Source organism: Heterodontus francisci, chromosome 17, assembly GCF_036365525.1.
Source record: "Heterodontus francisci isolate sHetFra1 chromosome 17, sHetFra1.hap1, whole genome shotgun sequence".
NCBI lineage: Eukaryota > Metazoa > Chordata > Chondrichthyes > Heterodontiformes > Heterodontidae > Heterodontus > Heterodontus francisci.
Window position 1 is genome coordinate 5,119,176 of NC_090387.1, and position 23,176 is coordinate 5,142,351.

The window sequence follows — 23,176 nt, forward strand, 5'->3', positions numbered from 1 at the left end:
GGGAGTAGAGACTGAGTAACATGAATGGTTAAAATCAAACCTTGACAAGAAGCTGAGATTAGAAGAAATTCTTTCTGCATTGGTTGTGGGCATAGAGCAGCCTTCCAGAAAAAAATAGCTGAGACAGTGTTAAAAAGCAGTGAAGGAATGGCAATATAGCTTCAAGTCAGGACAGTGTGTGACTTGGAGGTGAACTTGCAGTGGTCGTGTTCCCATGCATTTGCTGCCCTTGTCCTTCTAGTTGGTAGAGGTCACGGGTTTGGAAGGTGCTGTCTAAGGAGCCTTGGTGCATTGCTGCAGTGCATCTTGTAGATGGTACACACTGCTGCCATTGCGCGTCAGTGGTGGAGGGAGTGAATGTTTAAGGTGATGGATGGAGTACCGATCAAGCGGGCTGCTTTGCCCTGGATGATGTTGAGCTTCTTGAATGTCGTTGGAGCTGCATCCATCCAGGCAAGTGGAGAGTATTCAATCACAATCTGGACTTGTGTCTTGTAGACTGTGGAAAGACTTTAGGGGGTCAGGAGATGAGTCACTCACTGCAGAATTCCCAGTCTCTGACCTGCTGTTGGAACCACAGTATTTACTTGCTGGTCCACTTAAGTTTCTGCTCAATGGTAACCCCAGGAATTTGATGGTGGGGGATTCGATGATGGTAATGCTGTTGAATGTCAAAGGGAGGTGGTTGTTGGAGATGGTCATTAGCTGGCATTTATGTGGTGCTAATGTCACTTGCCACTTATTTTTAAAGCCTTAATGTTGTCCAGGTCTTGCCTTATGTGGGCACAGATTGTTTCAGTATCTGAGGAGTTGCAAATGGAACTGAACACAGTGCAATCATCAGCTATCATCCTCACTCTGTTCTTATGATGGAAAGAAAGTCATTGATGAAGCAGCTGAAGATGGTTGGGCCTAGGCCACTGCTCTGAGGAACTCCTGCACTGAAGTCCTGGGCCTGAGATGATTAGCATCAAACAACCTTCCTTCGTGCTCGGTATGACTGCAACAAACAAAGCTTTTTTTCCCCGATTCCCAGTGATTCCAGGTTCGCTAGGCTTCCTTGATGCCGCACAAGGTCAAATGCTGCCTTGATGTCAAGGGCAGTCACTCTCACCTCACCTCTGGAATTCAGCTCTTTTGTCCATGTTTGGACCAAAGCTGTAATGAGGTCTGGAGCCAAGTAGTCCTGGCAGAACCCAAACTGAGCATCAGTGAACATGTTCTCAGCTTACCTCACCCTTCATTCCGTTTAGTGATCTTGAATTTATAAATGCTGAGATGAAGCTTACACATGGAGAGGAAAGGCAGTCGCTACTGGGAGAAGAAAGCATTTCACTGTAGAAAAATGAAGTGGATTTATGTCATAACAAAAAAATTCCAGAACCTAAAGGAACAAAATACCTTTCCTGTTGGTCACTACAGCAACTTGTGGCTTGTCTTCACAAGCACATGTAAACAATCGTGGCAGCTGGGGGAAAAAAAAATCACAATCCTACTGTGCCTTCCCTCCCAACTAACTTAAATGACAATGTTTATTAGAACCAGGTTTGCACACACCCAGAACAATGTGAATACAGTGCTTAAACTGAGAGCAAATTAGTCTCTCTCATCCCACTACACTCCCCCTCCCTGCCCCCAACCCTCAGTTCCCTCTTCTGAATGCCTCCCATTGCTTGCTGTGTAACTAATCCTCCTGCGGGAACTCTATGGGCCTTTGTGTGCCTCTGGATTTAAGATCAAGCTCAAGAGAGCCCTGAACAGCTATCAGTTTCAGCCCCTGCAGCAGTATGGGTCACAGGACTAGCTGCAACTTTCAATCACCATTGTGGTTCAGACCCCGAATGGAGGATATATCTTATCAACAAACGGTAGCAATCAGTGACTTTAAATTTCAGCAGAGGTCAACTCCAGCAGCTTGATGCCATGGAAAGGTCATTACCCGTTTAACTTAAGCTTGGCACGGATCTGAGAGCTGCCTTTGTTTCAGACTAATTTGGAAAGCCAGAGATTTGCTGTCAGTGGGAATGAATCAGCGCTGAGACCTAATCAAGCTGCCAGCATCTTCTCCTCCTGGCTGGTGCCTGCGGCTCATTTCTGAGGAGATGAAAACTATGACAAGCCTTTCAGTTTGGCTGAAAGCAGGCGAGAGAGAGAGAGAGAGAGAGTTGTCCAGTAACAGCCACAGGCCTCCGAGGTATTCTGTGACTCCTCTATGGAAAAAAAGTCACATTCACTTTGCTTTTGAGAAACAAAGATGACAGCCAGAGGCACACAAAGGATGTGAAATGATGAAATGTGGGGTGAAAATGATCTAAAAAATAGGTTAAAATTACATTCCTTTTCTCCCAATAGCTTGGAAGTAAGAGTGCTCCATTTTGACACAGAACACAGGGCAAAATAACTCGATATCTCTCATAATCAAGTAGGTGCTGGGTGTGAGATATCTAAAGCAGCTTTTGTTCAGCATCAACGACCCCTGGTTTTGCCAACTTTGTCTTCAAGCTGTCTAGTATCATTTTGTGTAAAATAGATTTTTGTGTGAAAAATAAGGTGTTCAAACTACTGAACCTCAGGAAAATGAGCCTTAAATTGTAATACACACCATGAAAACTGCCAGAGGCAGGCACTAACGCCACAATGCTTCCAGAATGGGTGTTCATTTTCAGCCAGACTCCTGCAAGTATGTGACATAGCTGCTCTCGAATTGGACAACTGATGGTCTATTGTAACTGGTTGAGGCAGTTGGCCTCATTTCCCCCTCTTGATGAAGGCGACTCAGGACTATTTTGGACCAGCAAAGTGACACTGGTGTGGTTCAACAAATGATGCCACCAGGACAAAACATCACCCCAAGTGCATTCCTCACAAGGGAAGGCACTGTTAACACAAATGGTTCATCCAAACCAAAATTCATTTGGAATGCAGAACAAAACAAAAACCTGCTCTGGTTCGTTTCGTTAATGACACAGCTGGTGTCCTGCAGTGTACACTGGTCATGGACGACTTCAAACCTACTGGCTGAGATTGCACGATCCCTGTCCAAGGTCAGCCATGTGCGCACAAGACAATGGAACAGAGTCAACCAGGTGGGTCGGCTCTCCCAACAGATCCTTTGCATCCTGGACATGTGGTTGGCAGTATTAGTCCAGGATACATTTCCACAAGTACCAGCAATGCCCTCATACCTCAGCCAGGACTGTTCATACCAAGGCCATTGGGCCAAGGAGACCACTGGAGCAATGCCCAGTCCTGTTCTCACAAAATGCCACGACACGCACCCTGAAATGACTGAACTTGATACAGTTCAGCCTTCTCAACGACAGTGCCAGACAGTCCCAAACCCGCAACCTGAAATACAATAAGAACATAAGAAATAGTAGAAGAAGTAAACCATTCAGCCCTTGAGCCGGCTCTGCTATTCAATACAATCAACGCTGATCTTCTACCTCAACTCTACTCCCCCACTTCGCATATCCCTCGATTCCCTAAGAGACCAAAAATCTGTCTATCTCAGCCTTAAGTATACTCAACAATGGAGCAACCACAACCCTCTCAGTAGACAATCCCAAAAATTCACAACCCTTTGACTGAAGAAATTTCTCCTCATCTCAGTCCTAAATGATCAACCCCTTATCCTGAGGCTGTGCTCCCATGTTCTAGATTCCCTAGGCAGGGGGAAACAAAACCGCGTCTATCCTGTCAAGCCCCTTCAGAATCTTGTATGTTTCAATGAGATCACCTCTCATTCTTCTAAACTCCAGACAGTATATGCCCAATTTACTCAGCCCCTCATCCAAGGAACCAATCTAGTGAGCCTTCACTGTACCGCCTCCAAGGTAAGTATATTCCTCCTTATATATGGTGACCAAAACTACACACAGTCCTCCAGGTGTGGTCGTGCCAAAGCCCTGTACAATTGTAGCAAGACTTCCTTATTCTTGTACTCCAGTCCCCCTGCAATAAAGGCCAATATGCCATTTGCCTTCTTAATTGCTTGCTAACTTTCTGTGTTCCTTGTTCAAGTACACACAAGTCCATCTGAACATCAACAATTAAAAATTTCACGCCTTTGAAAAAATATTCTGCTTTTTTGTTCTTACTACCGAAGTGAAGGATTTTGCACTTCCCCACATTATACTCCATCTGCCACCTTGTTGCCCACTCACTTAATCTGTCTATATCACTTTGCAGTCCTCCACACAGCTTACATTGCCACTTAATTTTGTACTGTCAGCAAATTTAGATGCATTACTCTCGATGTCTTTGTCTAAGTCATTAATATAGATTGTAAATAGCTGAGGGCACAGCACTGATCCTTGCGGCACTCCACTAGTTGCAGCCTGCCAACTTGAAAATGCCCCGTTTATCTCTACTCTCTGCTTCCTGTCCATTAATCAATCCTTTATTCATGCTAATATATTGCCCCAACTCCATGAGCCCTTATCTTGTACATTAACCTTTTGTACGGCACCTTATTGAATCCATTTTGGAAATCCGAGTATATGACTTCTACTGGTTCCCCTTTATCTATCTTACTAGGTACGTCAAGAAACCGTGGTCATGGGACAAGGTGTTGCATCTCTGCCCCTGATCACACTAAATAACGCCCCACTGAAAGTGGTTCACAAATTCTGCTACCTTGGGTCCACAGTGACAGAAAATCTGTCCTTGATGCAGGACACGACATAGGGAAAGCAGTTACCACCTCTGGCTGACTAGCAAAATGTGCATGGAATAACACCAAGCTGACCCTTTGGACCAAGCTGATGGTTTATAAGGCCTGTGTTCTCAGCACCTTGCCATTTGGTTGTCAACATGGGCGACTTACTTACCAGGAAAAGAAGCTCAATAATTTCCATTTTCGCTGTCTGCGGCATATTATGGGTATATCCTGGCAGGACAATACCACAAATGTGGCAGTCCTCTAAAAGGCAGAGCTCCAACGTGTGTTGGCACTTAACAAACAGAGGCAGCTTCGGTGGATCGGACACATCTGCAGGATGGAAGACGGTCGCACACCCAAGGACCTTCTGTATGGTGAGGTAGCTGGGGCCAGGCGACCAGTGGGGCACCCAAATCTCCATTTCAAGGATGCTTGCAAGCGTGACATGAAGGGCCTAAATGTCGACTATCACACCTGGGAGTCACTAGCTGGTGAAAGAGGAAAATGGCGACACATCCTGTGGACTGGTGTGCACTACCACGACGACCAGTGGCTACAGCAACTTGGTATCAGGCGCCAACATCAAAAACAACAACTCACAGCGTCACTTGGCAGCTTCACATGTGGCAGAACCTGCTTCTGAAGCATTGACCTTCACAGACATCAGCAAAGGTTTTTAAAAATTTTTTTATTCATTCATGGGATGTGGGTGTCGCTGGCCAGGCCAGCATTTATTGCCCATCCCTAATTGCCCTTGAGAAGGTGGCAGTGAGCTGCCAACTGAGTGGCTTGCTGGGCTATTTCAGAGGGCAGTTAAGAGTCAACCACATTGCTGTGCGTCTGGAGTCACATGTAGGACAGACGAGGTAAGGACAGCAGATTTCCTTCCCTAAAGGACATTAGTGAATCAGATGGGTTTTTACAACAATCGACAATGGTTTCATGGCCACCATTAGACTAGCTTTTTTTTAATTCCAGATTTATTAATTGAATTCAAATTCCGCCTTCTGCTGTGGTGGGATTTGAACCCTTGTCCCCAGAGCAATATCCTGGGTCTCTCGGTTACTAGTCCAGTGACAATACCACTACGCCACCGCGTACCTAAGGTTGTAAATGGGTTGTTTCTACTTGTCAAAAAACTCTAATGAATTTATCAAACACGATTTCCCTTTCATAAAACCATGTTGACTTTGATCATAGTATGATTTTCTGAGTGCATTGCTAAAACTTCCATAATAATAAGATTCCAGCATTTTCCTGACAACTAATGTCAGGCTAACTGGCCTTTATTTCCCTGTTTTCTCTCTTCCTCCTTTCTTGAATTGTGGAATTACATTTGCTAACTTCCAATTTGCTAGTACCATTGTAGAATCTAGTGAACAACATGATGTCATGCCATCAGGTGAAAGGAGTCAAAGCAGAGAATTTAAGGTGAGGGATGTGCTTTTCTCAGGCTTGACGTTTTTAGAAAGCATTGGTGAAAGGGCTGTGGTACCTGCGGAACACCATGAAATGCTGTGGTACCTGCGGAACAGCCTGAAATGCTGCAGCCACACAGGACCTTGCACTGATACCATATGAGCATTTGGTGTGCGGAGGGAGGCAATAAGTTCATATTGAACTTTGTTCAACCTCAAAAATTGGAAGAGACAAAACTTCCCATTCCACAGCCAACTTGAAGCTTTCAGAAAATTGTAAAAATTACCTAAAGTGAGAGATTAACCTGAAGGGTGAGACCCAAACAACAGTCAATTCTTCAGCAACATCAGAAAAAAATTCCATAGATTTTTGCTGCAGCATAACCCTTTAAAAAAAGGGTGGTGACATAGACATTAATATTAATAAGTTCATTCAACAAGCTGCAAACATCTTTTAAAGCATGTATCAAGATTCAGAAATGGTTGCGCTAACTTTTGTGATGTGAATTAAAAAGAGAGCCAAACGCTTAGCATCAACAGAAAAAATATATTGTTGCAACCACACCTCTTAAGTTGTCAGAACGCAGTGCAGTGCTTTTTATGTAGGCTATCTATCTGGTTACCTCGCCAGTTGCCATTCCCACCTCAGTTGCCTGTGGTCCCGGGGAGTCCAGTTTGCGTTTCTTGCGCGGGCCGATGGCAGCAAGAGCTGTTAGGTTTGCATCTCGTTGCCTCATCTGTGCCAGCTCCTGCTGCTGCATCTGTGGAGGAGTAAAACAGATAAGGTTAGTAAACATGTACACACGGCAACTTGTCCTTCTGTCTTAGCTTAACATTGATGGACTAAATACATTGAAAAAAGAATCTAACCAAGAAACAAAATACACTAAAACATACTGAGAGAGAGAGAGAGAGATACAAAGACAGTGAGGGAGGCACAGAGAGAGGTAGACAGAGAGGGAGACAGAGAGAAAGAGAGGGAGACAGAGAGAAAGAGAGGGAGAGAGTGCACAAGATGCCGATGCCTAAAATAAGATCAATCCTAAACAGCAACTTACATTTACCTTGTGTCTTTAATAAGCTGCCTGCATCTTAACTTGCAACAAGGCCTATTCACCCATTACCCCTGTGCTTGCTGACCTACATTGGTTCCCAGTAAAGCAACACTTCGATTTTAAAATTCTCATCCTGTTTTCAAATCCCTCCATGGTCTCACCCCTCTCTCTGTAACCTCCTCCATCTCCACAACCCTCCGAGGTCTTTGCTCTCCTCCAATTCTGGCCTCGAGCATTTCTGATTTTTATCGCTCCACCATTAGCGGCCGTGCCTTCAGTTACTTGGGCTCCAAGTCTGGCATTCCCTTCCTAAGCTTATCTGCCTCTTTCTCCTCCTTCAAGTTGCTCCTTTACACCCACCCCTCTGACCTACATTTTAATCTGGGTCGGTGCCAAATTCTATTTGATAACACTCCTGTGAAGCACCTTAGGACATTTTATTACACGAAAGAGGCTATATAAATGCAATATTTGTTGTGAATGTGACAAGGCATTTCGCAGAGATGAAAATTAAGGACATGGAAGGGTTAGCCTAAATGTCTGAAGGGCAAGTGGTTGGTTTTGAAGAAGCTTTTGAAGGTGGCTAGACAGGTAGCAAGTAGGAACAATTTAGGGACACTGGGGGCTGAATTTTACCAGGCCCTCGACACCACGGGGTCACAGCGGTGCGGGGGGGGGGGGGGGGGGGCGGTGGTAAAATTCTGCAGGGAGCGGCCCACCTCGACCCCCAACATAGAGAAGGGCCCGCCGCATATTAGCAGCGGTGGGGAGACCTTAGTGCGGCTTCCCCTGCTGCCTGGTGACAGGCCCTTCATCTGCATATTTAAAGTAACATTAATGATATGTAAATAAACTTACCTGCAGACGGCGGCCGTCCCACGCCAATTTTACGGCCGCAGTTCGTGCTTCATGCTTTAGGAACTCGGTACGAAGTTCTAAGGCGAGAACCTCATGGGGAGTGGGGGGAGGAATAAAATTTTCAGAGGGGGGGTGTTGGGGAAATTAATTTTTATTGGTTGTGTGAATGATGGGAAGGGGTTGAAGGGCAAATGATTGAAGATTTGGGGGGTTGGGGGGGGGAGGTTCGGGTAGGGAATAAAGTGTTTTTTGTCAATGAGGGCCAAATTAAAAGACCATTGGGGGGTTGGAGAAGGGCCTCCATAACATAAGTGTTTATTTAATAAAAATCAGCACTAATGTTCCTTTAGAAATTTAAATGTGTGTTAAGGGCTTAAAGCCCTTTAAAAATGGCGCCTGCAAGGTGGCGCCGGACACCGTTGACGAGGACGTGGCAGCTGCCCCCATCTACGTTATCGGGGAGAGCGCGGTGAGCAATTAAAATTCAGCCCAGGCTTTAGGGAGACAGTTCTGGAGAGTACAGCCAAGTCAGCTAAAGGCTCTGCCACCCAAGATAGAGAGGGGGGGCGGAAGGTTCCATTAGATTGGAAAATAGCTAATGTAACTTGTTTATTCAAAAAGGGAGGGAGACAGAAAGCAGGAAACTACAGGCCAGTTAGCTTAACATCTGTCGTGGGGAAAATGTTAGAAGCTATTATTAAAAACGCTATAGCAGGGCACTCAGAAAAATTCAAGGTAATCCGGCAGATTCAAAATGGTTTTGTGAAAGGGAAATCATGTTTAATCAATTTGTTGGAGTTCTTTGAAGTAACATGTGCTGTGGATAAAGGGGAACCAGTGGATGTACTTTACTTAGATTTCCAGAAGGCATTTGATAAAGTGCCACATCAAAAGTTATTGCAGAAAATAAAAGCTCATAGTGTAGGGGGTAACATTTTGGCATGGATAGACTAGCTAGCTAACAGGAAACAGAAATTAGGCATAAAGGGTCATTTTCTGGTTGGCAAGATGTAACGAGTGGTGTGCTACAGGATATGTGCTGGGGCCTCAACCTTTTACAATTTATATGAAGGGACCGAAGGTATGGTTGCTAAATTTGGTGAAGACGCAAAGATAGGTAGGAAAGTAACTTGTGAAGAGGATATAAGGAGGCTACAAAGGGATATAGATAGGTTAAGTGAGTGGGCAAAGATCTGGCAAGTGGAGTATAATGTGGGAAAATGTGAAACTGTCCATTTTGGCAAGAGGAATAAAAAAGCATATTATCTGAATGGTGAGAGATTGTGAAGCTCTGAGATGCAAAGGGATCTGGATGTCCTAGTGCATGAATCGCAAAAGGTTAGTATGCAGATACAGCATGTAATTAAGAAACCTAATAGAATGTTATCATTTATTGCGAGCGGAATTGAATACAAAAGTAGGGAGGTTATGCTTCAATTATACAGGGCATTGGTGAGACCACATCTGCAGTGCTGTGTACAGTACTGGTCTCCTTATTTAAGGAAGGATGTAAATGCGTTGGAAGCACTTCAGAGGTGGTTTACTGGACCAATAGCTGGAATGGGCAGGTTGTCCTATGAGGAAAGATTGGACAGGCTAGGCTTGTCGCCGCTGGAATCTAGAACAGTAAGAGGCGACTTGATTGAAACATATAAGATGCTGAGGGGTCTTGACAGGGTGGATGTGAAAAGGATGTTTCCTCTTATGAGAGAATCTAGAGCTAGGGGTCACCGTTTAAAAATAAGGCGTTGCCCATTTGAGACAGAGATGAGGAAAAGTTTTTTCTCTCAAAGGCTGGTGAATCTTTGGAATTCTCTTCCTCAAAAGGCGATTGAAGCAGACAGAGTCTTTGACTATTTTAAAGGCAGAGGTAGATGGATTCTTAATAAGCATGGGGTTGAAAGGTTACTGGGGGTAGGCGGGAATATACTTAGGTTACAATCAGACCAGCCATGATCTTGTTGAATGGCGGAGCAGGCTCGAAGGACCGAATGGCCTACTCCTGCTCTTAATTCGCATGTCTGTATGTAAGGGCACTAGGGAGTTAGAGTGGGGCGAGGTTGTGAAGAAATGTGTAAACAACTGCAAGTACTCTGAACTCTATGTGGCTGTCAGGAAGTCAGCAAAGACAAAGGCAATAGGGGTAAGGCTAGGATGCAGCAAGCAGGAGTTGGAGTTTATGTTGCATGGATCTCGGGAAGCCAGCCGAGGAATCATTTGGGAGGTTGAGCCTGGGAGTGAGAGGTATAAATGAGTGTTTCAACAGCAATGAGGGTGAGATAAAGGCAGAGGTGGAAATGAGGTGATCATGGCTGTGGATAATGTTCAAAACCAAGAGGTGTTTTGATAAAGAGGAAGAAATTGTTCCCACTGACAGGAGAACACAGATAGAAGTTAATTGCCAAAAAATCCAGAGGCAGTTTTTTTTAATGGAGTGAGTTATGATGATCTGGAATGTGTTGCCTGAAAGGGCAGTGGAAGTGGATTCAATATTAACTTTCAAAAGGGAATTGGATAAATACTTGAAAAAGAGAAATCTGGAGGGTTATGGGGAAAGAGCAGGGGGTTGGGACTAATTGGATAGCTCATTCAAAGAGCCAGCACGGACACAATGGGATATAGAGAACTTAAAAGTTCTGAAGTGGAATATAAGCAAGGGGGTGGAAGGTTATCGGGAGTAGTTCAGCCATGAACTTATTGAATGGCGGAGCAGGCTCGAAGGGACGAGTGGCCAATCCTGCTCCTAATTCGTATGTTCATACAGGATTTTGGGCAACATTTATACGGGCTAACCTTATTTTGCACTCTGGAACTATCTCCATAAATACTGTTACCTGACACCACCATCCCTCCACCTAACCCTCTCCCAGTTTGAAAGCTTGGCTCTGCAATGGGCACCTTTGCCGCATTTTCTGTTCAAGCAGGGTTCTTGCAGCACTCCACATTTGCACAACTACTAAAGCTTCCGTAATATCAGAATAAGCCCCTCAGCCACTGTCTCTAAAATCACAATCATCTTCCTAGCTGGGTCCTGCAATTACATAGCTGAAAGGGGCTATGCTTTTGCATTTAATGCAATCTCAGCTCTTACAAGTTCAGGCCAATTGGCCTCTGGCCGCTCTTAATGCAAATGATGTAGTTCATTTTATTTTGCTGAGATTTACATTACCAGTGTAAATAACTTTCTCAATGCACTACCAAAGAGGTGGGTTTCGGTGGCGAGGGACTGACCATCTTTTCCAAATGGTGAACGCAATGCCATCCTCTAAGTGAGGTATCACTAAGCATGACCTTCAGAAAAAGAGTGACAGTTGGAAACGACTGAGTAAAGCATAAAGCATTAAGACTAGAGATTACATATTCGATTTGTCATTTGTGCAGAGTCTCTGGCAAACAGGAGGGTGGGCCGTAGGGGAGCAGGAGGGCGGGTCGTAGGGGAGCAGGAGGGCGGGGGCCGAAAGGGGAGTAGGAGGGCGGGCTGATAGGGGGCAGGAGGGTGGGCTGTAGGGGAGCAGGAGGGCAGGCTGATAAGGGAGCAGGAGGGCGGGCCCATAGGGGAGCAGGAGGGCGGGCCCATAGGGGAGCAGGAGGGCGGGCCCATAGGGGAGCAGGAGGGCGGGCCCATAGGGGAGCAGGAGGGCGGGCCCATAGGGGAGCAGGAGGGCGGGCCCATAGGGGCAGGAGGGTGGGCCAATAGGGGAGCAGGAGGGCGGGCCAATAGGGGAGCAGGAGGGTGGGCCAATAGGCGAGCAGGAGGGTGGGCCGTAGGGGAGCAGGAGGGCGGGCCGTAGGGGAGCAGGAGGGCGGGCCATAGGGGAGCAGGAGGGCGGGCCAATAGGGGAGCAGGAGGCTTGTTTTAGGCTAGGGGGAGGAAAAATCATCCAGTGAACCTGACGAGATAGTGTGCACATGAAGCTCAAAGCCCACTCATTGCCTCAGTCCACAGAATTAGGATGGACACTTGACTAATGTATTGTCCGATAAGTCAGACCCTTGAGCAAGGTGGGAATAACTGAAACAATACTATTACTCTCCCTTAATTTCCACCCTATTAGCATTTTGTTGTCTACAATATCAAACATGTGGATCAGGAGCTTCCCGCTTCCTGCCTTCTTGCGTTCCCAGCATTTGCTAATGGAACCAGACACGCTGACATGCCAAGGGGCCACATGCAGAACTGCTGTGCGGACACCAAGCAGAGCATCTCCTCCAAACCGCCAGAGTAACTGAGTCAAAATGTCAGTCAGAACTGTGGCCCATTTAGATGCATTCATCCAGCTGTTTGCCCTGTAAATGTCACCTTGCCCAGTCTAACACCTTTTGAAAAATACCGAATCAATCATTATTGTGGGGTACTTCCTCACTCCCTTTCTCTTAGGAACCCAAGCGGAGAGGAAAAGGAAATGAGCAGACCAAAGTATTCCACTGTCTCTTGAATACACACAGATAATACAGTCACAGTTCAGAAAGTATATTAATAAACAACTAAAAATATTAAGTAAAAACCATATCCATACTTGGTCCCTGCTTTCTTCATCCCATGCCCAAATTTTAAAAGGTCATGCTGAATTTGACCTGAATGGTTGAATGGTCCACTTCTGAATGCTCTGTATTATTCTATTGTTGTGTAAACTGGGAACCCGCATTAATCATACAACTAATCACATCACTCCGAACAATCCAGAAAAATCTCAAAAGACCTGTCCAAGTTTCAGAGATGAACACTACCAACCTCCCTTCTCTTCATATCCCTCAATCCTGTCTCTTCAAAATCACATCTGTCTCCTGACCCTATTTACAATGCCTCGCTTTCGAGCAAGAAATTAATTCTCAGGATGTGGGTGTCGTAGGACAGTATTTATTGCTCATCCTCATGTTGCCCTTGAGAAGGTGGTGGTGGTGGTGGTGAGCCTTCTTATTGAACTGCTGTAGTCCATGTGGTTAAGATGGTCCCACAGTGCTGTTAGTTTGAAAGTTCCAAAGTTTTAACCCAGCAATAAAGAAGGAAAGGCTGATATATGTCCAAGTCAGAATGGTGAGAGACTTGGAAATGAGGGTGTTCCCATTTACCTGTTGCCCTTATCCTTCGAGGTGATGAAGGTTGTGGGTTTGGGAGGTACTGCCGAAGAAGCCTTCGCAAGTTGCTGCAATGAATTCTGTAGATAGAATACACTGCAATCACAGTTCCAAGCCCCCAGAACCCTTAGGCTTACTTTCCATCCAGAAAGACAGAAGAGTAACAATCTTTGGGAATAACCACATCACATGCAGATGTATTTTTGGGCGGGGTGGAGAGAGAGAGAGGAAGGGACTTGGCAAGTAAATAGCCAATCTGTTCCTCACTCTCTACCAACATTGCTCTTGGGTTAAGCTTCCATCAAGTTTTTCTCCATTTCTTCAAGGGAACTCTCTCAGTCTCAATTTGATATTTCCTCCTTGGGGAAAACACAAGCTTTCTCTCATCATGAGAAACTCCCGTTGAACCTCTTCTTTTCCAGGTTACTATCCATGCTCAAGTACAAACTCTGAAGATACTGCCTTGAAAAAGGTTGGTATATGCCAAACAGCAGCACCAATCTACCAGTCTCAGTGCCAGAAAGAATCAAATAGGGTCACACTGAAATTCCTGAATTTTAGAATGAAAGGAATCTGAATTTTCCTTCAATCTTTTTTTAACTGTGCACATTAACACGAGGGAATTATAGTTTCTATTCCAGGCACCCAGTGTCAAATACAGTACGATTAGAAGCAGAGTGAAAATCCCTCTGTTCAATCCCAACCTCAGTGTGCCCATTACTACCTTATGTAATACCTTTAGACTTCCAACATCAGCCTGCCTATGATACCTCAATTACATTACTAATTTAGTCCCAAATTGCGCTGCCACACCCAACCGAATTTACAAAGCCTCAAACCCCATTTTCTCTCAGATCCTTACAGCCAACAGACACAAGAGACTAGCACTGAGACTGACTGTGAGGTTTGGAGTCACTGAGAGTGACGGGAGGGTTCGGTGTCACTGAGAGTTTCAGCAGGGCTCGGTGTCACTGAGAGTGACTGCAGGGTTTGGTGTCACTGAGAGTGACTGCAGGGTTCGGAGTCACTGAGAGTGACTAAAGGATTCGATGTCACTGAGAGTGACTGCAGAGTTCGGTGTCACTGAGAGTGACGGCAGGGCTCGGTGTCACAGAGTGACTGCAGAGTTCGGTGTCACTGAGAGTGACTGCAGAGTTCAGTGTCACAGAGTGACTAAAGGATTCGATGTCACAGAGTGACTGCAGAGTTCGGGGTCACAGAGTGACTGCAGGGTTCGGTGTCACTGAGAGTGACTGAAGAGTTCGGTGTCACTGAGTGACTAAAGGATTCGATGTCACAGAGTGACTGCAGAGTTCGGTGTCACTGAGAGTGACTGCAGGGTTCGGTGTCACTGAGAGTGACGGCAGGGTTCGGTGTCACTGAGAGTGACGGCAGAGTTCGGTGTCACTGAGAGTGACTAAAGAATTCGATGTCACTGAGAGGGACTGCAGGGTTTGGTGTCACTGAGAGTGACTGCAGGGTTCGGTATCACTGAGAGTGACGGCAGGGTTCGGAGTCACTGAGAGTGACTGCAGAGTTCGGTGTCACTGAGAGTGACTGCAGGGTTCGGTGTCACTGAGAGTGACTAAAGGATTCGATGTCACTGAGAGTGACTGCAGGGTTCGGAGTCACTAAGAGTGACTAAAGGATTCGATGTCACAGAGTGACTGCAGAGTTCGGTGTCACAGAGTGACTGCAGAGTTCGGTGTCACAGAGTGACTGCAGAGTTCGGTGTCACTGAGAGTGACTAAAGGATTCAATGTCACTGAGAGGGACTGCAGAGTTCGGTGTCACAGAGTGACTGCAGGGTTCAATGTCACTGAGAGTGACTGCAGGGTTCGGTGTCACTGAGAGTGACGGCAGGGTTCGGTGTCACTGAGAGTGACGGCAGGGTTCGGTGTCACTGAGAATGACGGCAGGGTTCGGTGTCACTGAGAATGACAGCAGGGTTCGGTGTCACTGAGAGTGACGGCAGGGCTCGGTGTCACTGAGAATGAGAATGTAACCTACAACATCCTTCGGCACTATCCACAACTCCACCGACCTTCGTGTCATCCGCAAATTTACTAACCCACCCTTCTACACCCTCATCCAGGTCATTTATAAAAATGACAAACAGCAGTGGCCCAAAACAGATCCTTGCGGTACACCACTAGTAACTAAACTCCAGGATGAACATTTGCCATCAACCACCACCCTCTGTCTTCTTTCAGCTAGCCAATTTCTGATCCAAAGCACTAAATCACCTTCAGTCCCATACTTCCGTATTTTCTGCAATAGCCTACCGTGGGGAACCTTATCAAACGCCTTACTGAAATCCATATACACCACATCCACGGCTTTACCCTCATCCACCTGTTTGGTCACCTGCTCGAAAAACTCAATAAGGTTTGTGATGCACGACCTACCTTTCACAAAACCGTGCTGACTATCGCTAATGAACTTATTCTTTTCAAGATGATTATAAATCCTATCTCTTATAACTTTTACCAACATTTTACCCACAACCGAAGTAAGGCTCACAGGTCTATAATTACCAGGGCTGTCTCTACTCCCCTTCTTGAACAAGGGGACAACATTTGCTATCCTCCAGTCTTCCGGCACTATTCCTGTCGACAATGACGACATAAAGATCAAGGACAAAGGCTCTGCAATCTCCTCCCTGGCTTCCCAGAGAATCCTAGGATAAATCCCATCTGGCCCCGGGGACTTATCTATTTTCACACTTTCCAAAATTGCTAACACCTCCTCCTTGTGAACCTCAATCCCATCTAGCCTAGTAGTCTGTATCTCAGTATTCTCCTCGACAACATTTTCTTTCTCTACTGTAAATACTGACGAAAAATATTCATTTAACGCTTCCCCTATCTCCTGTGATTCCACACACAACTTCCCACTACTATCCTTGATTGGCCCTAATCTACGTCTAGTCATTCTTTTATTCCTGATATACCTATAGAAAGCCTTAGGGTTTTCCTCGATCCGATCCGCCAATGACTTCTCGTGTCCTCTCCTTGCTCTTCTTAGCTCTCCCTTTGGATCCATCCTGGCTAGCTTGTAACTCTCAAGCGCTCTAACTGAGCCTTCACGTCTCATCCTAACATAAGCCTTCTTCTTCCTCTTGACAAGCGCTTCAACTTCTTTAGTAAACCACGGCTCCCTCGCTCGACAACTTCCTCCCTGCCTGACAGGTACATACTTATCAAGGACACGCAGTAGCTGCTCCTTGAATAAGCTCCACATTTCGATTGTGCCCATCCCCTGTAGTTTCCTTCCCCATCCTACGCATCCTAAATCTTGCCTAATCGCATCATAATTTCCTTTCCCCCAGTTATAATTCTTGCCCTGCAGTATATACCTGTCCCTGCCCATCGCTAAGGTAAACCTAACCGAATTGTGATCACTATCACCAAAGTGCTCACCTACATCTAAATCTAACACCTGGCCGGGTTCATTACCCAGTACCAAATTCAATGTGGCATCGCCCCTGGTTGGCCTGTCTACATACTGTGTCAGAAAACCCTCCTGCACACACTGGACAAAAACTGACCCATCTAAAGTACTCGAACTATAGTATTTCCAGTAAATATTTGGAAAGTTAAAGTCCCCTATAACAACTACCCTGCTACTCTCGCTCCTGTCGAGAATCATCTTCGCTATCCTTTCCTCTACATCTCTGGAACTATTCGGAGGTCTATAGAAAACTCCCAACAGGGTGACCTCTCCTCTCCTGTTTCTAACCTCGGCCCATACTACCTCAGTAGACGAGTCCTCAAACGTCCTTTCTGCCGCCATAATACTCTCCTTGATTAACAATGCCACACCCCCCCCCCCCCCTCTTTTACCATCTTCTCTGTCCTTACTGAAACATCCAAATCCCGGAACCTGCAACATCCATTCCTGTCCCTGCTCTACTCATGTCTCCAAAATGGCCACAACATCGAGATCCCAGGTACCAACCCATGCTGCAAGCTCACCCACCTTATTCCGGATGCTCCTGGCGTTGAAGTAGACACACTTTAAACCAAGTTCTTGCTTGCCAGTGCCCTCTTGCGTCCTTGTAACCTTATCCCTGACCTCACTACTCTCAACATCCTGTACACTGGAACTACAATTTAGGTTCCCATCCCCCTGCTGAATTAGTTTAAACCCCCCCGAAGAGCACTAGCAAATCTCCCCCCCAGGATATTGGTACCCCTCTGGTTCAGGTGAAGACCATCCTGTTTGTAGAGGTCCCACCTACCCCAGAAAGAGCCCCAATTATCCAGGAAACCAAAACCCTCCCTGCTACACCATCCCTGCAGCCACGTGTTCAACTTCTCTCTCTCCCTATTCCTCGCTTCACTATCACGTGGCACGGGCAACAACCCAGAGATAACAACTCTGTTTGTTCTCGCTCTAAGCTTCCACCCTAGCTCCCTGAATTTCTGCCTTAAATCCCCATCTCTCTTCCTACCTATGTCATTGGTGCCTATGTGGACCACGACTTGGGGCTGCTCCCCCTCCCCCTTAAGGATCCCAAAAACACGATCCGAAACATCACGAACCCTGGCACCTGGGAGGCAACACACCAACCGTGAGTCTCTCTCGTTCCCACAGAACCTCCTATCTGTTCCCCTAACTATGGAGTCCCCAATGACTAATGCTCTGCTCCTGTTCCCCCTTCCCTTCTGAGCAACAGGGACAGACTCTGTGCCAGAGACCTGTACCCCATTGCTTACCCCTGGTAAGTCGTCCCCAACAGTATCCAAAACGATATACCTGTTGTTGAGGGAAACGGCCACAGAGGATCCCTGCACTGCCTGCTGGTTCCCTCTCCTTCCCCTGACGGTAACCCATCTACCTACTTCTTTTACCTGAGGTGTGAGGTGTGACTACCTCCCTATAACTCCTCTCAATAACCCCCTCCGCCTCCCGAATGATCCGAAGTTCATCCAGCTCCAGCTCCAGTTCCCTAACGCGGTTCTCGAGGAGCTGGAGTTGGGTGCACTTCCCGCAGATGTGGTCCCTGCCGCTCTAAGCTTCCACCCTAGCTCCCTGAATTTATGCCTTAAATCCCCATCTCTCTTCCTACCTATGTCGTTGGTGCCTATGTGGACCATGACTTGGGGCTGCTCCCCCCCCCCCCGACCATGACTTGGGGCTGCTCCCCCCCCCCCCTTAAGGATCCCAAAAACACTATCCGAGACATCACGAACCCTGGCACCTGGGAGGCAACACACCAACCGTGAGTCTCTTTTGTTCCCACAGAACCTGACTGCAGGGTTCGGTGTCACTGAGAGTGACTGCAGGGTTCGGTGTCACTGAGAGTGACGGCAGGGTTCGGTGTCACTGAGAGTGACTGCAAGGTTCGGTGTCACTGAGAGTGACTGCAAGGTTCGGTATCACTGAGAGTGACAGTGGGGTTCGGAGTGACTGAGAGGGACTACAGGGTTTGGAGTCCCTCAGAATGACTGCAGGGTTGGAGTGACTAAGAGGAACTACAGGGTTCGGAGTCACTGAGAGTGACTGCAGAGTTAGGTGTCACAAAGTGACTCAGGTTTGGAGTCACTAAGAATGACTGCAGGGTTCAGAGTCACAGAGTGATTATGGATTTCGGAGTGACAGAGGGACTACAGGATTCAGAGTCACTGAAAGTGACTGCAAGAGGCAGTGGAGCACATACAGCTCAAGAAGTTATATTCGTATATTTATTCTTTTCAACAATTTTAATACATACTCCTCCAAGGGCACTATATAAAATTATACAAAAAAACACAAATTAAATTATTTGAGGGAGTTACATGTGCTGTTGATAAAGGGGAACAGGTGGATGTATTGTACTTAGATTTCCAGAAGGAATTTGATAAGGTGCCATATCGAAGGTTATTGCAGAAAATAAAAGCTCACGGGTTAGGGAGTAACATATTTACATGGAAAGAAGATTGGCTAGCTAACAGTAAACATGGAGCAGAAATAAATGGGTCATTTTCTGGTTGGCACGATGTAACGAGAGGTGTGTCACAGGGATCTGTGCTGGAGCCTCAACTTTTTACAATTACATTTCCAGCAGCTGCCTGAATGAAGCAATGAGTGCCATGCCATTCCAATCATGCTCCCATCCCATTCTCGTCAGGCAAAGGGCATGGAAATTGATGCTGAGGCCCCAATTACGGGGGGAAGGGTGGTAGAGATACAGATTTGCATTCGACATCATTCAATATGCCATCAGTGCGGAGGGAAAACTCAATCAATAAGGTTCACCTTGTCAGCTCCTCTGAAGTAGAAGAGAACTGCAGAGAAGCAGATTTCACGACAGCCTTCTAACAGGCCTGAGTTTTACATGGTTTAACTTTTAATTTCTCTCTCTTCTACCAACTTCTCATTTAAGAATATGTTGCTGTGATTGGATAACATCATTCCCCAAATAATGCACTGTATACGTTTGGGATAATACACACCCAGAAATATTAAATAACAATAATACAAAATTTGGAAATATTGTGAACTGTGAGGAGGATAATGTAGAACTTCAAAAAGGACATAGACAGGTTGGTGGAATGGGGGAGAACAAGTGGCAGATGAAATTTAATGCACAGAAGTGATTCATTTTGGTAGGAGGAATGTGGAGAGACAATACAAAATAAAGGGTACAATTCTAAAGGGGGTGCAGGAGCAGAGGGACCTGTATGCATATGGGCAGGACAGGTTGAGAGAGCAGTTAATAGTGCATACAGTATCCCAGGCTCCATTAATAGGGACACAGAGTACAAAAGCAAGGAAGTTATGTTAAACTTGTACAGAAGACTGGTTTGGCTTGAACTGGAGTATTGTGTCCAGTTCTGGGCACCACACTTTAGGAAAGATGTGAAGGCATTAGAGGAGTGCAGAAAAGATTCACAAGAATGGTTCCAGGGCTGAGGAACTTCAGTTACGGGAATAGATTGGACAAGTTAGGACTGTTTTCCTTGGAGAAGAGAAAGTTGAGAGGAGATTTGACAGAGGTGTTCAAAATTATGAGGGATCTGGACAGAGTAGATAGGGAAAAACTGTTCCCATTGATGGAGGGATCGAGAACAAGATAGCACAGATTTAGGTAATTGGCAAAAGAAGCAACAGCGAAATGAGGAAAAGCTTTTTCACACTGAGTAATTAGGATCTGGAATGCACTGCCTGAGAGTGTGGTGGAGACAGGTTGAATTGAGGCATTCAAGAGAGAATTGCATTATCTGAAAAGGAAGAATGTGCAGGGCTACCAGGAGAAGGTGGGGGAGTGGCACTAGGTAAATTGCTCCTTCGGAGAGCCAACGCAGACACGATGAGGCGAATAGCCTCCTTCTGTGCTGTAACGATTCTGTGAAACTGTCATCAGACCCATTATGGGATCCACACTGACAATCATGGCAGGGCAATCAAAAGGGAATTTTCACCTCCGTCTTCTTTTTCAAAGACATGACAACTCATACATTACTGAGAAAACTGGGAGAGACTATAGATTCCCAAGCTCTGCATGAGAGGGAAGTGCTCTAAATTCTGGGGTTGGAGACAATAGAGGATGTTGGAGACAGTGAACAAGAAGAGCAGGTGCCAACTGCAGGCTATGGTTCTCTAATTTCTCTTTCTACTTTAAGGCACATTACTGGTTAGCAAACTACATCTTACAACCTGCAAGTGACATGAGAACTCAGTAACCCTGTAACCCATTATAAACTCTCTCTTTCATAGATGTGGACGAGAAAGAAGAACCAGGCATCAGTGGATCCAGTGCAGGGGCTGGGATTCCACAGTCTTTCTCAGTTCTTTTAGGAATGTTAAGGGTTGCCATCTCCTTCAAAAAGAAGGCAAAAGTGAAAATTCCCTTTGGTTGCCCAGCCAGTACTGCAGAGCAACCGATGTCTCCTACTCTTTTCCCGTCTCACATATCTAAGCTTACAGAATCCACCCTGGATAAATTAGAGAGCAAGCTATAGAATAGTCAACCGGCCGATGCATAGCACACAAGGAAGAAGAAGGTGTTGTTGACTGCAACATCAGGAATGGTCACCCATTGGCTCGGGAGCCAGACAGTCCAGATCTCATGGGTGGTCGCATTTGGGATCAAATGCCCCTCCAGATCCTCCTTCCCCTTCACTTCCCTCTGGCCCCATCCCTTCTCCTAATCTCACCCCTTGTCGTGTATTCACAATACCCTCTGACCTGCCCATCTCTGACGCTGAATGACTTCTACTTAGCAAAGGACTCCGTTTTATCCTCTTACTCCCCCACCTCAACGAATTTCATCCTCAGCATGATGCTGAGCTCTTCTTCCGTCGCCTTCGCCTCCAGGCTCATGGCTTTGGAAAGGAGTCCTCCCCCTGACCAGCGGACCCATTCACCTTCCTCCAGTATTTTCCCTCCACCTGGAACCCTCCCCCTCTGGCCTCTTACCCGCTCTTGATCTTTTCATTAAGAACTGTCGGCAAGACATTGGCCATCTTAATTGTTCTGCTTCCCTCACTCACTCTAACGTGTCTCCCTCCAAACTTGCTGCACTCTGTTCTCTCAGGGCTAACCACGACATTGTGATCAAACCTGCTGACAAGGGTGGTGCTGTTGTTGTCTGGCATACCAACCTCTACCTTGTACAGGCTGAGCGCCAACTCAGATACTTCTTCCTACCTCCCCCTGGACCATGACACCACCACCAAACATCAAACTACTGTCTCCAGGACTGTCACTGACCTCATCTCCTCTGGAGATCTTCCCTCCACAGCCTCCCACCTCAGAGTCCAGCAACCCAAGACAGCCCACTTCTACCTCCTTCCCAAAATCCAAAAACAGGACTTTGTCCTAGCAGACCCATCGTTTCAGCCTGTTCCTGCCCCACTGAACTTATTTCTTCTTAACTTGACTCTATTTTTTTCTTCCCTGGTCCAGTCTCCACCCACCTACATCCGTGGCTCATTTCGACAATTTCCAGTTTCCTGACCCTAACCACCTCCTCTTCACTATGGACGTCCAATCTCTCTACACCTCCATCCCCCACTAGGACGGTCTGAGGGCTCTCCACTTCTTCCTTGAACAGAGGCCCAACCAGTCCCCATCCACAGAGCCCTCCTTCGCCTGGCTGAACTTGTTTTCACATTGAACAACTTCTCCTTCAAATCCACTCACTTCCTTCAAGTAAAACGTGTTGCTATGGGTACCCACAGGGGCCCTAGTTATGCCTGTCTTTTTGGGGGATATGTCGAATGTTCCTTGTTCCAGTCCTACCCAAGCCTTCTCCCCCAATTCTTTTTCCAGTACATTGATAACTGTATCGGTGCCAATTCTTGCTCTCGCCCCGAACTGCAAAACTCCATCAACTTTACTTCCAATTTCCACCCTTCGCTTACCATCACATGGTCCATCTCCAACACTTCCCTTCCTCGACTTCTGTCTCCATCTCTGGGGATAGGCTGTCTACGAATATTCATTATAAGCCCACCGACTCCCACGGCTACCTCGATTACACTTACTCACATCCTACCTCCTGTAAGGACTTCATTCCATTCTCCCAGTTTCTCCGTTTCCGATGCATCTGTTCTGATGATGCAACCTTCCACAACAGCGCTTCTGACATGTCTTCCTTTCCTCTTAACCGAGGATTCCCCCTCACTGTGGCTGACAGGGCCCTCGAGCGTGTCCGGCCCATTATCCGCATTTCTACCCTCACCCCTTCCCCTCCTTCTCAGAACTGCGACAGGGTTCCCCTTGTCTTCACTTTCCACCCCACCAGCCTCCACATCCAAAGGATCATCCTCCACCATTTCCGCCACCTCCAGCTTGATGCTATCACCAAACACATCTTTTCCTCCCCTCCCTTATCAGCATCCGAAGGAATCGTTCCCTCCGCGACACCCTGGTTCACTCCTCCATCATCCCCGACACCTTGTTCCCTTCCCACAGCACCTTCCCATGCAATCGCAGGAGGTGTAATACCTGCCCTTTTACCTCCTCTCCCTTCACCATCCAACGCCCCAAACACTCCTTCCAGGCGAAGCAGTGATTTACTTGTACTTTTTTTCACATTGGGGAGACTAAACGAAGATTGGGTGACCGCTTTGTGGAACACCTCCATTCAGTCCGCAATCATGACCCCAAGCTTC

At 46.5% G+C, this 23,176-nt stretch overlaps 1 protein-coding gene across 6 annotated transcripts in view; it reads right to left on the minus strand.

Moving 5' to 3' along the window:
- The window catches only part of LOC137378690 (transcription initiation factor TFIID subunit 4-like), a 459,938-nt gene that overhangs the window by 122,102 nt on the left and 314,660 nt on the right, over nucleotides 1–23,176 (minus strand). For 5 of the 6 annotated variants that reach the window (XM_068049031.1, XM_068049028.1, XM_068049032.1 and 2 more), the window contains one exon: nucleotides 6,705–6,842. In XM_068049031.1, the coding sequence (XP_067905132.1) occupies nucleotides 6,705–6,842 (138 nt within the window). The remainder of the gene's footprint in view (nucleotides 1–6,704; nucleotides 6,843–23,176) is intronic. The other variant, XM_068049029.1, reaches the window with a different exon arrangement.